The 17865-nt window shown below is 34.0% G+C and overlaps 1 protein-coding gene across 1 annotated transcript; it reads left to right on the top strand.

The window, feature by feature from the left end:
• The first annotated feature begins 2431 nt into the window (after nt 1-2431).
• Nucleotides 2432-2890, top strand: LOC143536477 (uncharacterized). The gene has a single exon (XM_077030460.1). It carries the CDS (start codon nt 2456-2458, stop codon nt 2888-2890), a length of 435 nt encoding a protein of 144 aa, XP_076886575.1. The 5' UTR covers nt 2432-2455.
• Nucleotides 2891-17865: the final 14975 nt, after the last annotated feature.

The following is a 17865-nucleotide window of genomic DNA, read 5'->3' as shown; positions in this document are numbered from 1 at the left end:
CATCACCTGTCTCGTGGTTCGGTCCTGAACATAAAAAGTAGGATAGGGAAATAAAACATCAACAGGGTTATCAGCGGTTAATTTACTAACAGATAACAATTTTTTAGTGAGGTTGGGAACAATTAAAACATCATTTAAATGAAGATGGTTTCGAAGAGTTGTATGTCCAATGTGGGAAACAGGAAGAAAGTTACCATTACCAAACGTCACTTTAGATTCACCCGTATAAGGAGTAGCATTGGTGACATGTTCAGGAGCCGGGGCCATGTGATCAGTGGCACCGGTGTCGGCGAACCAAATTGGTGTAGTGGAAACGTTGCATTGAGCCAGAAAGGCCTTTGCCAAATCTTCATCAGTAGGTTTAGAATTCGGAACATACGAGGCAATATTACGGCAAGTATCAGCCGCATGCCCGTCCTTTTTACACAGTTGGCAGTTTGGGGGTCACCGACCTCGACCCCGACCACTAGATGAACCACCACGCTGAAACCTCCCATCATAGCGGCGACCACTGGAATAACTACCACGATGATGTTGGGCAGTAAACGCAACAGGTGGTGTAGAATTGCCATGAAGGGATTTGAGGAATAGCTCATGATTTTCAGCTTGAATAAGCAGGTCATGGTTGGCGGAGGTGGCTTGATGGCACGAACGGAAGTCGAAAAAGATTCAAATGCAGGTCCAAGACCAATTAAGAACCAGTGGAGTTTGTCCGACTCTTCTACTGGTTTACCAATTGCTGATAATTGGTCACAAATACTTTTAAATTTACTGCCAAAGTCAGAGACAGATGAAGTACCTTTGACCATCAATCGAAGTTGATCGCGCAGATTTTGAATGCGTTCGATGAAGGTGTTACTATAAGCCGACTAGAGAGCGAGGCAAATTTGGCGGGCAGTAGAGAGCCTAAAGATTTTAGCCATAGCCTCTTCAGAAAGAGAGGCATGGAGGATGACAATGGTCTTTTGATCTGCAGCCAACCAAGGTTCGTACAAGGGATTGGGTACGAGATTATCGTCCTTGGTGATTTCAGGCATCGGCATAGGGGAAGAGCCATCAACATGACCCAACAGATTTTGAAGACTCAGTATTAGAAGAAGTTGGTTCTTCCAGTATAGGTAACTGGTGGGTGTTAATTTGATGGTGAGCATGTGTAAGACTGAATTCATAGAGAGGGAGGAATCGAAAGACGAGGAAGCCATGGTAGAAGAAAGGAGGGGCTGCTAGGGTTAAGAAGAGAAACGAAATTGGAAGAGAGAGAGGGGGAGATGAAGGGATCAGAATCTTTCGTTTGATACCATATTAGAGTAAAATAACTTACTATCCCTAAGCAGAAGGGGATAAACAATTAGGCTAAACAATTAAAAACAAGGTACATGAAAGGTTTGCAGTAAATACAATAAGTTTATTTGTCTAACTAGTTTATATTAACAGATAGGAGGAAAACATGCTTGTGTGGATTTGACAGAGGTTTCCCCTCTGGTGGGCTTAGGGAGTAGTGGTTTCACAGCCAGTCAAGCTGCTTTGAAAACTGCTTCAGGCAAGGTGACCAAACATGAGAAGGCGTGTCTTGACAACCAATATGTGTTTATTCCTTTTGATTTTGACACTTTTGGTTTCCTCGCGCCTGAAGCTGTGGGGTTACTTACCCGTGTCCAACGGGTCATGCATAGTAATGTTATGACTCCAAGATCCGCAAATGTGGTTTTTAAAAGATTGTGTTTTGCAATTCAAAAGGGGGTAGCGGCGCAACTTATTGCCCGCTTGTGTTCTGTTTCGATGTAATCATAAACATTTTATTATAAGGATTTGATTTATAATCAAAAAAAATTTCGTAGCTTCACTAGTATATATCAAATCTTAAGAGCATTCTCAACCGATCCCCTATCCCCATTTATATAATTACATTAAAAAACACTACATTTCTCTTTTCTGTTTAATTAATAATATCTTTTTTGTACTTTAATCATTACAGTTTTCTCTCTCCATGTTATAAATTTACAAAAAATCACTATCTTTTTTTTAAATTTACAAAAAAATCACTACATTTTCTGTCTTCACCCCTCACAATCACTTAAAATCCTACCCTATAATTTACAAACCCTATCTCACAAAAAAATTGAAGGACCCAATAGGAATGCTCTAAAAGTTGTAAAAAGTGATGTAAATATATAAGCTTCATCACAACACACATTATCTTCTCGTGCATAGGAAGTAACAAAATCTCCCAACTTGGTTAAAAAAAATATTATTAAATGAGAAACCACCAACGACCCAATTTTCAATGCACTTCCTCCAAAACACCCCATTCTCCGTTATCTTCGCATAGATTAAATCCAATCCCATTTCAGATCACATCACATCCTCTTCAACACCCCACCTTAAATCTTCTTCATAAATCTTCTTCATATATATATATATATATATATAAAATCTGGGTTTTAGTTATCAACCCATGGAATCATCTGGGTTCTTCTTAATTTGTCTTCTCCACTCCTCAATTGCGATATCTTGCGGAGGTCTGATGATGTTTTACCTCAACGAGATCTCTGTCTTCGGCCATGGCATTGAGACCGCTCGGAAACTGTCGGGTTCGACTCCGCACGATCAGTTGCTGATCCAAACTTCGCATTCGTTCGTGGGGTTCCTGCTTTGTGGGATCGGGTTCATATATTTTATGGTGGCATTTGTAAAAGATCGAGAGTTTGAGGGGTTTTTTGCAAAAGGGTGTGTGGTCCTTCACTTGTTGATGGCTTTGTGGAGAGTTTACTTTGAGAGGAGACTTGAAGATCTGGCTCGTGATTGGCCGAGGCAAGTTGTTGGGGATATGGTTCTTGCGACTTCCTGGGTCTTGTTTTTGGTTTATTCTTGGAGAGAAAAGTATGATTAGATTTAGATAGATCAAAGATGTTTGTATGAACATATTCAAATTTAGGATAATGCTTCCAACTCTTGTCAACAAATTACTAGGATCTTAGATTGGATGTCTACCATACATCAAATTTAATAAAGGGAAAATACAACAAAAAAATTCTAGTATTAAAAAATGTGGAAACTTTAAAATGTAATGCGTGTGATTTAAGTTTCTAGTTCATTGTTAAAAACTTAGGTTAAATACAATGGGATGGTGATACCAGATTTTGTGTTATAAGGTGGGAATGCATTAGTTGGACCGGTTCAATGAGAAATCGGCTTTTGTATTGGTTTGAAATGCATCCAATGGACAGCTTTGTCTTGAAACAAGCATTAAATTTAATGGGTTAAACTAGGATGAAAGAGCATATGAGGTATTGGTTGCTCCTCTTGGTGGATCCAATGACTTTGAGGGATTAGGGATATGATGGTTGGTTTAGACTTGAGCAACAGTGGTCAGATATGGCCAAGAGTTGTGATAGGTGGTTTGGGACAGGACTAGCGATTGGTTTGGTTATTGTTGATTGTCACTTTTGGTTGACATCATTTCACTCAACCATATATCCGCTGAATGGAGAACTACGGCATTTTAACTAAGAGTACAAGTTGATTAGTTGCATTTTTACCAATGGATCGTAACGTTTTTTTTTTCGTTCGCTATTTTACATCATTTACTCTTTATTAACAACTAGGTGCAATCCGAGAAGCTCAACATGAAAGAAGATGTGGGCTAACCCTTCAAAAAGCCGACCCCTTAATGGCGCACCCAAAGCTCATGCTAGCTCCTCACGTGTATGAAAGTGGTTAAGACACATGCCGTTAAGTTTCATATTCATTATTATGTCGTTTACTTTTGGGATTTTCTAGAACACCCCACACGAAGGCCTATACGGGGCCCTGTATGTCCCGTATAGGCCTATACGAGGGTTATATGGGGCCCTATACGGCCCGTATAACCTTATACGGGCCTACAGGGGATGTCCCTACTAAGTGATAACTCATTTTAGTTAATTATTTTTAGAAAAATTGGATTTTAATAACCCAAACTATTAGCTGTTGGGTAATAATAATCCCAACTAACAATATAACCAATGACAATCCCAACTTTCAACTTTATTACTAATAACAATCTCACACTAAAGGATAGCTAACTCCGTTTATTTTTAGTTACACAAATAGTACCCATAGTTTACTATTTTTACATATTTGAAATGCCTAAATTTTATTTTATATGTATTTCTTTAAACTAGCTAGGTGCCCACACGATGCAGTGGAGTATGTACGCAAACATGACATCGAACGCATAGCTGGTGTTACTGTTTCAGTAAGTGTGTGGCTTCACAACAGTACACGCGTAACCTGGCGATAGTATGCTCATAATGCGACATTGGAAGCTTAACCGGTGTTAGCACGTCACACAACGACGGTACGCGCGTAATCAAGTGTCGGTGTACAAGTAACGCTTCATTAAACGAGTCTTGACCCACAACACATTCCGCCTGACACTGTTATAACATGAAATCCGTTCTGACTTAACCCCTTTCGACCCGAACCTGTCCCGAACCATTCCATCCTTAACCTTTTTTGTATTGACCCATTCCAACCTTAACCTTTTTTGTATCGACCCATTCCAAACTTAACCTTTTAGACCCATGACCCGAACGGTCGAACCCGCCCGACCCGTTTGTCGACCCTTAATGGTAGTCACATAACACATTAAGTTTTTAAAATGAAAAATATAGCAAAGCCATACTCAATTTAAAGAGATAAATTACTCGTTTTTATGGTATAATGTTTTTTTTATAAACTATTAACGTGTGAAAAAGTTACAAACATTTAAACATCGTGAGGGTAGTTGGTTTAAAATAAGGGATCTATATTTAACTATTTTACAAATTAACAAAATGTGTTTAAAGTTAAAGGGCCAACCTTGTAATTATTTTTGAATAAATTAAAATTAACCGTACATGATTTTGCTAAAAGACAAAACTATCAAAAGACAAAAGTGTTTCTAAAATGTCTTAATCCTATGCATTATGATTTGTACTTAAAGCAAAAGTTTGGTACCTCTTAAAAATTAATAGGTCTCTCACTTATGCTTTATATATATATTATAGATATCTATTGATTTCCAACTGCAACCACCACCGGCCACCGTCGCCGCCACCTGAACACCATGAACCACCATATTCTTTTACTCCTTTTTCTTCTAAACCACAATGGACCACCCTCAACCAATAAAATCGACCACTAGTGAAACGATTACCAACGAGAAAGGCAATTTTTAGATATGTGAAGTTGTGATTCAGATCTGTTTTAAGATATGTGCTAACCCAGACGAATATGAAGCTGCTGGCCGGGATCGTTGGTTTTGTACAGGTTAGGTTAGTGCACCGTGGTGCGTGGTGGTTCGGGCGTCTGGTAGCTATCATGGTTGGCCGTGGTGGAAGCTTCCGGTGGTCGTTACATCCGATTGTTGCGATGGCGTAAAGACTCCACACTATTTGATATATAATATAGTTTAATTTATATATCTTTAAAGCATTTACTTCTAATAAATCTGTAATGGTTGCATGTTGAACAATCAATATACCAAATTATGACAATAGAATTGTTGAAAATTGCTAATACCGTACACTTGTATATATAATATAGTTAGGTGTATCAAATATGTAATAATAGTAAATAACGGGGGCGAATGGTGGCTGAGACATCGTTTGCGGTCAGGCATCCAAAGATATTTAAAAAAAATATAGAAAAATAAAATTTAGGTGTATCAAATATGTAAAAATAGTAAATTACGGGGAGTATATGTGTAGTTAAAAATAAACGGAGTTAACTATTTGTTAGTGTGAGATTGTTATTGGTAAAAAAGTTAAAAATTGGGATTGTCATTGGCCATTAGTTAATAGTTTGGATTATTAAAATCCAATTTTTCTTATTTTTATTATTATCTTTCTTTTTGAAAAGGCATTTTATTAAAAAAGCAAAACAGGGACAACTAGCAAGAGTTATTTTCGAAAACTAGTATTGGGAGAAAAAGTATTTACCATTTTAGTGTTAATAAAAAAACTATTTACCAAACAAGTGTTTGTGAAAAAAAAATATTTACATTTTGGTGTTTTTGTAAATACGTTATACGAGCCAAGATCTAGTCGCAAATCGATACGTTAAGTTGTGTTCAATACGTTAAAGGATGATTACATTATGATGGATGATGAATACACGTTACAGAGAAAATCCGGCAGCATAACTTTACAGTATATAAATATGGCACAGATCTCTATGCTAAACAACTATGGAAGGCCTATATATAGGCTGGGCTCATTCGTTACACTATAGTAATGATGAGACCTCTCATTCGTTAACATCACTAACGAATAAGTCATTCCATAGCCCAGTCACTAAACATGCTTAACAAATGGATATACTTTAACGAATGAGCCACCATTCGTTACACAGTAGTAACGAATGGGCTCCTAACTTAACGGATGAGCCTAGTCTTTAACGAATGAGGCCTCATTCGCTTAACATCCTTAGCGAATGACCCTTTATACATTAAGTGTAAAGACTAAACTACCCATATCATATTCGAACAGCTGCGGACACCAAATCCGTGCACTTACAGACTCCCCCTTGTCCGTAGCTGTCGAATGCTTTCCAATACTTTAGCATCCAATACTTTAGTCTTCAATACCTTAGCGTAGAATACTTTAGCGATGAATACGTTAACAACAAAGAAGTTACAGTTGAATACTTTAACTGCATATCATCAGTCGTAATACCAACCTCTCTCTTAGCTGATGATTCTCGGGCTTGTGCAAACAGACAAAATATAACTCTTTGTAAGCAAACCAACAACTTGTAACTACTCGTATAAGATCTCCCCCTCAAATAAGCATCTCCAGGTGATCATTCCAATCATCCAACTGGCATATGATATGGTTCAATCAAACGAGTCAATCAGCAGCAAGTCATCGGCTATATGTCGCACCGGTAAAGTAAAAATGTCTTTACATTTAACCTCGTCACACATCTTCATGAACAACCCGATCATTCCACATCTTTCACATCGGTCTTCACTCTCTCAATAACGTCTATCCCAAATCATCACTCTTTGAAGCTCCTCGGCAACCAATACGCTTGGATGCACTACTGTTTTGGGCATATGATTCAGAGTTCCAACCTTCGTTAATCGATCCCAAACCATCAAATTCTTCAATCAGATGACAAGACCCGTATATTCCTCAATCATATCAACCCATTCAAGAATGTCCCTTCAACAGAAGCAATCCGTCGATTACTCGTAGCCAACATAGTTAGGATCAAAGTCCCTCAGAAAGAAGTAAACGGACAGACACTCGTCCCACAAAGTCAGGTTTCAATCTTGAACAAATCAATCCACGATCGAAGAACAATTGCATTCTTGGACTCAGTCAAACGTAGCTTTGCAGTCACATATTACCACCCGCATTGAAGTAATTTTTCAAGAAATCCTTGCAAACGTAAGAAGATATCAATCGAATAACCTCCTTGAAAGTTTTATCTCCCCCTTATTGACAAATTAAGCAAGGTCTTGAGCAATTCTTCGAAAATCTTCAATAAACATCTCGTTAACTTAACCGGTTACTCCCCCTCGGCCCCTCAATATGCGTGAAAAGTGGCCGGAAAATATATCACCAAAATTTGTCAGAAGAATATCCCGCATATTTAAAATATCCCCGAAAAATTTCGTTTAAGAAACTTTTCTGAAAATACTCTTTTTTTTACATGATCCTTTACATTCGTCCACCAAATATCCTCTTTCGTTTGAACAGTATACAACGAATGGCATCTTGTCCACATTCGTTATCCATGAACGAATGACTCACATTCGTTATAAATAACCAACCTTGCCACATTCGTTAAATCTTAAACGAATAGGAACACATTCGTTAACACACATTCGTTATGGAACTGACGGATGTCAGAAAAAAAATAACGAATGAGTACTTTTAACGAATGAATCCATGACGAATAAGCACACATAACGAATGAATCTCTCATTCGTTAAACCTTTTAACGAATGAGTTTAAATTTAATAAATGAGCCGTTAGAGCGATTACTGTAGCCACAAAACCGATTTTCACCGGAAAAAACAGTTACAGTCGGCGGAATCTGGAAAACTCCAGCTCCTTCAATGGCAGATTCATCAATTCTTCATAATTAACCACCATATTTCACAAAATGACTTGGAATTTCATCAGATCATGAATAAAGTATCAATTTCATCAAACCTTCACTAAATTCAAGCTTTGTTCAAGGTCATCAATGGCGGACATTTTCAAAATCCATTCTGTTCATCATAATCATTCACCAAACTGATAACGAAGCTTCGGAATTTGATCAGGAACTCAAATATATCATTCAGTTCATCTAATATTCACTGAATCGTTCAAAAATCCGATCAAAACAATACGTTAACACCGATGAACACGAACACCATATCACGAGCAACTGCCGGCTCTGATACCACTTGTAAATACGTTATACGAGCCAAGATCTAGTCGCAAATCGATACGTTAAGTCATGCTCAATACGTTAAAGGGTGATTACATTATGATGGATGATGAATACATGTTACAGAGAAAATCCGTCAGCATAACGTTACAGTACATATATATGGCACAGATCTCTATGCTAAACAACTATGGAAGGCCCATTTATAGGATGGGCTCATTCGTTACACTATAGTAACGAATGAGACCTCTCATTCGTTAACATCACTAACGAATAAGTCATTCCATAGCCCATTCGCTAAACATGATTAAGAAATGAATATACTTTAACGAATGAGCCATAATTCGTTATACAGTAGTAACGAATAGGGTCCTAACTTAATGGATGAGCCTAGTCTTTAACGAATGAGGCCTCATTCGCTAAACATCCTTAGTGAATGAGCCTTTATACATTAAGTGTAAAGACTAAACTACCCCTATCCTATTCGAACAGCTGTGGACACCAAATCCGTGCACTTACAGTTTTTCATTTATTTTTATTCACCTTTATTTTTAAATGTAGTTTTTCTATTAGTTAATCTATTATTTATTCTTGTTTCATATTTTTTTATACATTTTTTATCTGATAAATCAAATAACTTATTTTTTATCAATCAACCATTTCTTATTTTTTTACTAACTCATCTTAAATATTTTCTTTTGATTTTTTTTCTTATTTGATTTTTTCCTCACACACACACACACGTATATATATATATAGAGCAAGGTTAGAATAAAAAGTAAACATGTCCTAAGAAGTGTAAGAAGTTATTAAAACTACTGGATTAAAACTAACACACGAGGGTAGGATGGGAAAATGTTTTATTTCTCTCTCTTTAATATCACAATCACCAGGTTCAAATCAAAATTAAAAACCTACAATCAACTCTTTCATCTTTGACTACACAATCTACAACAGCCACCGTCCACCGCCGCCACCACCGCATTCAGCCATCCACCGCCACCATTGCCCATTCAACCACGGAAAGTCACCACCGCTGCCCACCACCGCCGCGTTCAGCCCCACCGCCACCAGCATCTCGTTTAATCACTAGAAGTCACCACCACTGCCCACCGCCGCCACCGCCGTGTTCAACAATCCTCCGCCACCATCTCCCGTTCAACCACCGGAAGTCACCACCGCTGCCCACCGCCGGGTTCGACTCATCGTCAATCGGATTTAAAGCCACTACCATCGGCATTGTCGTCTTCAACCTCAGGTAACACCGTCATCACCACCATCTTGTTTAACGGTTATTTGGGGCGTAGGAGATTGTTTGATGGGAGTTTGAATAAGGATGTTGTTAGGTGGATTGCGAGGATAAATGGGTATGTGAAGTTTGGGGAAAGTGAAGGTTGCACGCCAACTGTTTGATGAAATGCCGAAGAGGAATAACGTGTCGTGGAGTGTTATGATTAACGGGTATATACAGGTCGGGTTGTTAAAAGAAGGGTTGGACGTGTTTAATGAGATGTTGGAATGCGGATTCCAGCCTAATCATTCGTGCATTGTGGTAGTGGTGTTTTTAGTGTTTAAAGTTGATGTATTAGTATGATATTTACTGTGCTTTTTTTTATCATGTTCAACATAGTGTGTTGGGTATGTGAAGTTGGGGAATGCGGAGGTTGCACGCCAACTGTTTGATGAATGCCGAAGAGGAATAACGTGTCGTGGAGTGTTTAAAGTTGATGTATTAGTATGATGTTTATTGTGTTTTTGTTCATCATGTTCAACATAGTGTGTTGCACGCCAACTGTTTGATGAAATACCGAAGAGGAATAACGTGTCGTGGAGTGTTTAAAGTTGATGCATTAGTATGATGTTTATTATGTCTTTGTTTAACATAGTGTGTTATTGTTCTTGATGTTCTTGGTCTTGTGTTTAAAAATTATAACACACCAGACTAATATGCCCCTAGAGTGTTATAAAACAAGAATTAAAAAAAAACACACCGTCTACAAAACACACTTTCCATCTAGACCATCAGATCATCAAATCTAACGCACCAGATTACCTCTTACACTTTTTAGACACACTCCACTTCTTATTATAACTCCACCCTATATATATATAGGATTAGGTTTATTTCAGAAATGTTTCTTATTGCGAGAAGTGCGAGAAGAGATTCTGACCAATCACATGATTTCTTTTTTATATAATGATTAATGATAAGTTACTAGCAAATGGTAAGTTCAAGCTATTATTATTTTTTATTTCATCTAAAATTTGGATCATTAGAATCTATTTAATCTAAAATCATTTTATTCTAAAACATGGTTAATTATTATTATTATTATTATTATTATTATTATTATTATTTGATCTCAAATGTAAAGTGTTTTTTTTTCCTTTGATTTTAATCAACTAATGTAGTGTAAGCTTATCTTATGTAATGTAGATATAGCTATGTAATATGGTGTAAGCACACTTTAAAACGCTATGTAGACATAATTAATGAAGTGCAGATATATCTAATGTAGTGTAAGCAAAACTAATTTAGTATAGTGTAGATATACTTTCAAATGTTGTGTAGTCATAACTAATGTAGCGTACTGTAGTCACACTTTCAAATATTGTGTAGCAAAAGCTAATGTAGTGTAGGTACACTTTCAAATGTTGTGTAGTCATAACTAATGTAGTGTATGAACACTTTCAAATATTATGTAGTCATAATTAATATAGTGTAGATATGTCTAATGTAGTATAGGCAAAACTAATGTAGTGTAGACATACTTTCAAATGATGTGTTGTCATAACAAATATAATGTAGACATATTTAATGTTGTGTGAACAAAACTAATGTTAGGCAATCACTCAAGACTTGGTGTATGTTTTTAAGTACCATGTGCATGTATTAAAGCAATATATGAATAAATTAATAGTTCTCAAATGATGAAGATCATGAAAGCCAAAAATTAGTGATCGAAAGTTTCTAGTTAAGGAAATATTAAGATAAAATTTGAAGTAAAATAGGATAGGTTATTAATAAATAAACGTTTCATATTAAATGGCTAAACATTGATGACCATATTACCCTTTTTATTAAAATTCTTTAAATTTATCTTTCATATTTATTACAAGTTTGCCACATTAATATATTGAATGACCAAGATCTATGTCTCGCACTTCTCGCTATAATATCATTTCTTGCATGATCCATCCCCTATATATATATATATATATATATATATATATATTTGTTTTTTGTTTAGTCATATTCATTTTACGAATCAACATATTATTTATTTTTCATTTGGATTTGGTTAATCTATAATCTAATTTTATATCATATTTCTTATATATTTTTATATTCAATCATTCCAAAATGTTTTTATTTTTATTTTTTTTAACAGTCAACATTTATATATTTTTGCTAACCGTTCTAAATATTTTATTGTAATTAAAAAAATGAAAAAGTGTGATTAAATTTGACCCGCTTAAATGTTCATGTTGAAGAAACACCAACAAAAATCGATGAAAACTAGACGTTGGTAAATCACAGCGTTGCAGCGACTATTCGACAAGAATTCGTATAAATTCGTAAACTTATCATATTTAATATAAAAAATTGCTAAAGTCCGGGCTTTGGCAACAACCAGGAGTCGTGGCGGCTATTCAACGCGAATGGTCAGTATTAGCCAAGTTTGTTACAGTACCGGATCTAAACCAAAAATATAAACTCGTAAAATGCTCATATTTAAATCAAAAGAAAATAAAAATTCAAATCAGTAAAATCCGGGCATCGGTAAAAAGCAGACATTGTGGCGGCTATTTAACACGAACTTGATCAATATTGACGAGGTTTGTTGATGGTCGGTTATTTTGTGCATACTTTAGCTAGTTAACTTATAAGTTTTAATTGTTTATTGCACGAACTTCGATACTTCATACAAGTATATATTGTTTCAGGTCACAAGTGATTAATGCAGCTATATTGGACATGTACGAGCACAGAATAGAAACCCGGGATGACCAGCACGCAAAACGAGAGCAGAAATGAAGTTTACTGGTGAGAAGACTCATCGCACTACGCGATGGGTGTGAAGACAATCCATCGCGTATCTTGGTGGACTTTATTTACTGAAATTTGACTTTTTGGTCCATCGCGCCACGCGATGGACCTGGGAAGAACCCATCGCGCTACGCGATGGGTGGCAAAGTCGCGAAAGTTAGGGTTTGATATAACATTATGTTTTGACGACCCTAGGATCATTTCGGACGTTCCGAAGCAGTATTTAGGGCAAAAGAAATCATTTCCACCCTTCAAAATTTATCGAGACATCATCTACATGGCCAACATCATCATAATTGAAGATCTTTCGATGTCGAGGCGCGGCTAAACTTCTCGAATCATACCCGGGACGTAGAGTATTGAATTTTACAGTTTTTCTCATGTGTTAAGAACGAATGACTTGAAATTGTTTATGATTAATCTATGAGTATTGATGTTTGGCATTATTGTGCATTCAGTCAGTTTAGATTTATTTCGATCAGAATGATTAGTTTGCCAATTGATATGATAATTGCTTATAGGGTTGTTTGATTAACTTGAATATGATGAAGCATACTATTTCCCTTAGTTGAGTAACGCTGGCATGGACCGTTTGATAACCAATGTCATGTGCTAGCAATTGTTGATGCCTAAGGTTTACCTAGTTAGCCAATTTGATTTGACCATTGACAATTAATCTGTTAAGTAAACATGAGATTACTGATTATTTACTTGCTTGAACCCCGGATGTGAATTGTCTTTGCTAATTGATTGAACTTTGCTCAGTTTACTTGTTTAATATTAAATCAAATCCTTTGCTAGTGTGATCAACACACATACTGTTTACTTCATAATTTGAGAAATTGATTATACGTTACACTGACCATATACTCCTGGTGGATACGACACCTGATTTATTCTATCTGCTTAGGTTAATTAGGTTTTTGCATGACTCAAACGACGGTCATCATTCGTTACGATACAAAACTAAACCAAAAAATTAGAATTCGTAAAATGAATATATTTAAATAGAAAGACAAAACAAAAATATTTGAAAAAAAATCAAATAAGAAAAGAAATAAAAGAAATTCTAGAACGAGTTACTGAAAAAATAAGAAAAGGTTGATTGACAAAAAAAAGATATAAGAAAAGAAGTTTTTATATTTATCGGATTAAAAAATTATAAGAAAAGTGATAAAAAATAAAAAATAAAAAACAGATTAAAAAATAGAAAAATTAAATTTAAAAGTATAAGGTGAATACAAAATGAGTGGAAAACACCAAATGATAAATACTTTTTTCCACAAATACTAGTTTGGTAAATATTTTTTAAAGAGCACTAAAATGGTAAATACTTTTTCTACCGACAATAGTTTGGGAAAAAACTCCAACTAATAAGTGCAAAAAATCTGAAAATAAAGTAAGACCCGCTACAATAACCACACTATAAAAGAAAATTTACGAAGTTAAACCCACAGTATTTATCCCGATCCAAGCTCGATCTCTTGCTCTGATGTTTAACCCACAAGAAGGAAGCGGATTTGATATCAATCATCACTTTGGAAAATTTGAGAAGGAACATTATTAAAAATAAGATCATTTCTAGATTTTCATATCATCCAACACGTTACCAACAAACAACACTTTAAAGGGGGTATGAGTGGCTCAATGAAGGAAGACTGAGATCTTTGTGATCTCCAGTTTGATTCTGAGGGCGTCCGAGTTTTAGCACCAGTGGACCTTCGGGCAGGTGGTTTTTCCAGGAACTGGAGATAAACTTGAAGGCACTTAAGGGCTCCGTACGACTGAGTTGGGTCAGCTGGCGGTGACGTTTTGCCATTGAGTCACTCTGCACGAAGTACTTAAGCAATTCTCTATTTGTTGGTCGTTAAAAAAATCTAATATTTTCTTTAAGTTTCTTATTAAAATATCTTTATAAAGAATCAACTCTATATGATAAGATTTTATAAAGTAAAAACCTTAAACAAAATAATATATGTTAATACAAAGAGTAAAGAAACCGTGTGGAAAAAATGGCTTTAATTAAACGAAATCAAAAAATAAATTGATTATAGGTTGTAGAATGCTGTTGTAGTTGTGTCTGGACTTTTAAATTAAACAGACAAACAAAAAATTATAATAAAGAAAAAATAGTTGCATTAAGTGCATTGTGGCTTCATATAAGCAAAGTTTCTTGGTATATTCGAACAATTCAAATTTTTATCTATATAATATACTAGATTTTATCCCCCGTATTACGGGGGTTGTTTTATATTTTCATTTTTTAATATTTTTGTTTTGGATTACAAATTTTAATATTTTAAAAAGTTAATAATATACTTAGACCATATTTGGGATTCCTTACTTGCACCTCCTTTTGACTAATATAAGTTGTTTTTGATAAGGTACTCCCTCCAAACTTATCAAAACCTCATTTTTTCTTCTTTAAAAACTTAAAAAGGTCACATTACCCAACACCTTTTTAACTTATAAAATTTAATTAAGTTACAAGAAGGAAAAATAAGGAATCCCAAACACCCCATTAGGGTTTGATGATGAAAGAGTTTCACAAATAAATAATATCCTATAACATGTTTAAAAGCTATATGGATTTGGTGACCCATGACCCGCTTATTTTTTACTACAAAATTGTTTTTTAACTATAAATACTATCTTTTTTAAAAAAAATCAGATATTAATTTTTAATATATCCCTATTTTATAGGATTTTCACATCAAATATTTGGTAAGATTAATTTTTAATTCAATGAGATGTTATAACCCATTTAAGAGCTATCTGGGTTTGGTGAGACCCATACCCATGAATTCGGGTCAAATGCATAAGAAGCCTTCATTTACAAATAAAGCAATCTGGTGGCTTGAGAGAATTTAGGAAGCAACCAGAGAGCTTTTAAATGTTTTCATTTATATATATTATAGATATAAACAAAACCCCTAAAATCCTACGTGTCGCTATGTGGTCGCTCCCTCCTTTTATGAAAGCCACCAGATTGTTTGAATTTTAAATGAAGGCCTCTCATTGATTTAACCTAAATTCAGGGGTATGGGTATTACCAAAACCAGATAGCTCTTAAACGAGTTATAACATCTTATTAAATTAAAAATTAATCTTACCAATAATTTGATGTGAAAATCCTATAAAATAGAGATATACTAAAATGTAATATCCAATTTAAAAATAAAAAGATATTATTTATAATTAATAAACATTTTTATAGTAAAAAAACATGAGCGGCTCATGAGTTATCAAATCCAGATAGCTTTTAAACGGGTTATAACATATCCTTTATTTATAAAACATTTTCATCATCAAACCTTAAGTATATTATTAACTTTCTTACAATAAAGAAAATTAAAATCCAAAAAATAAATATTAAAAAACGAAAAATGTAAAACAACCATTCTCTCAAGCAATGTTATACTAAAAATTAATATCCTATTTTATTTAAAAAATATTATTTATAATTAAGAAAAAATTTTATAATAAAGAAAATAAATGGGTAATGGGTTTCACCAAACCCAGATAGCTTTTAAACCGGATTATAACATATTATTTATTTGTGAAACCATTTTATCATCAAATCTCAAGTATATTAATTATTAATTTTTTTATAATAAATAAACTTAAAATCCAAATATACATATGTAAATATTAAAAACAAATAATGTAAAATAATCCCTATAATACGGGATAAAATCTAGTTAGTATATATTTAGACATGTGTCTAACTAGGCCTCGCTGCAAAATATTCTACCTCAAAATAAAAGAATATATACAAAAATTAGTGTATGAAAGTTATGACATGTGTTTTCATCAACTTAGAATGAATACGGAAATTTTCTTTACATTTTTTAATATGTTGGAGAGAGATGGAAAATCGAAGGCATCTAAGTAGGGTACAAGTTGCAATTCTCTTGTAAGTTTTGGCACATCTTGTAAAGACGGGCAAAGTTTTTCAAATGCAAATTTTCAAATAAACCGGGCTTCTCTATTGGCTGAAAAATCATGAAAATAGGACTTCATAAAGAAATACAAAAATGGCCTAACTTTATTAAACCAATTTTTATAGGCAAATTGGAAATAATAATCTAATCTTCTGTGTATTAGTTGATAATAATCACATCTTTAAAAATCATTACCAACGGTCCAGTCTTTCAACTATTTTTGTCTCAATGGACCACCGTTAAAAAAAATTTAACATTGTTAAGTTTTTTTTCCGAGTTTCAAACCGATGTTTTAGGGCTTTTTGATAGGAGGAAGGATACGAGCCGACTAATGTAAAACTTATCTCGAAACGATGATTCAAATGATTTGATTTTTGTTAACTTGAAATTCAAACACCCAAATTGAAACACTGTTTTGCCGTTTGGATCACCGTTTCTAGATAAGTTTTACATCAGTCGACTCATATTATTCTTACAATCAAAAGCCCTAAAATATTGGTTCGAAACTCGAAAAAACACTTAACGGCATTATGTGTTTGTTAACAGAGGTTCATTGAGAGAAAATAGTTAAAAGGTTGGACCATTGGTACTGATTTTTAAAGATGAAATTATTATCGGCTAATATACAAAAAATAGAGATTATTTATTTCCAATTTCCCAATTTTATACTATAGAATTTACTAATTATAGGCTCACTAAAATTTTATACTATAGAATTTCTAGCACATCATAGTATTACTCCATCTAGTAGGATAATTAAGACATAGTATATCTTTCTTTTATTTGTGTTTTTCTAAATAACAAAATGGTTTAAATAAATCGAGTTTTAAATGATGACTTTCTTGTATAACTATTACTTGTTTTGAACCCATATATTATATATGGGATTTGCCAATTAATAATAAATAAGATTTGTTATTTAAAAGAAATTAATAAAATTAAAGGTAGAAATAAAACAAAATATATATTATAAACAATAAGAAGTCCAGAATCTCAAATTTATAAATTCGAAAAAATTTCTTTATATACAATATTTGTCAAAATTGTTTTGACCCATTACTCATAGATAGCTATGATGAATGATAAGATAGATTAGTGAATTAGATGGGAAATAATAACCCTTTGTCAAAATTGTTTTCACCCATAAATAATGGATAGGTAGGATAAATAAGATGATAAACTATAACCAATTTGTCAAAATTATTTTGACACATGACCCATGAATAAGTATGATGAATAAGATGAGAGATTAGAGAATTAGAAAAGAAATTATAACCTATTTGTCAAAATAGTTTTGTCTCATAACCCATTAATAGGTAGAATGAATGAGAATATAGATTAGATCAAGAATATTACCATGTTATCTTTATTATTTTTTTATTAGTATAGTTATATTAGATTAGATTAGATTAGATTAGTTTAATAAATAGAAGACATAAAATGACAGAATATAAAGAA

The sequence above is a fragment of the Bidens hawaiensis genome, unplaced genomic scaffold (genome assembly GCF_021521415.1).
Source record: "Bidens hawaiensis isolate Kalapana, Puna unplaced genomic scaffold, B.hawaiensis_p1.1 tig00010810_1, whole genome shotgun sequence".
Classification (NCBI taxonomy): domain Eukaryota; kingdom Viridiplantae; phylum Streptophyta; class Magnoliopsida; order Asterales; family Asteraceae; genus Bidens; species Bidens hawaiensis.
This window is presented reverse-complemented; position numbering and strand designations above follow the sequence as displayed.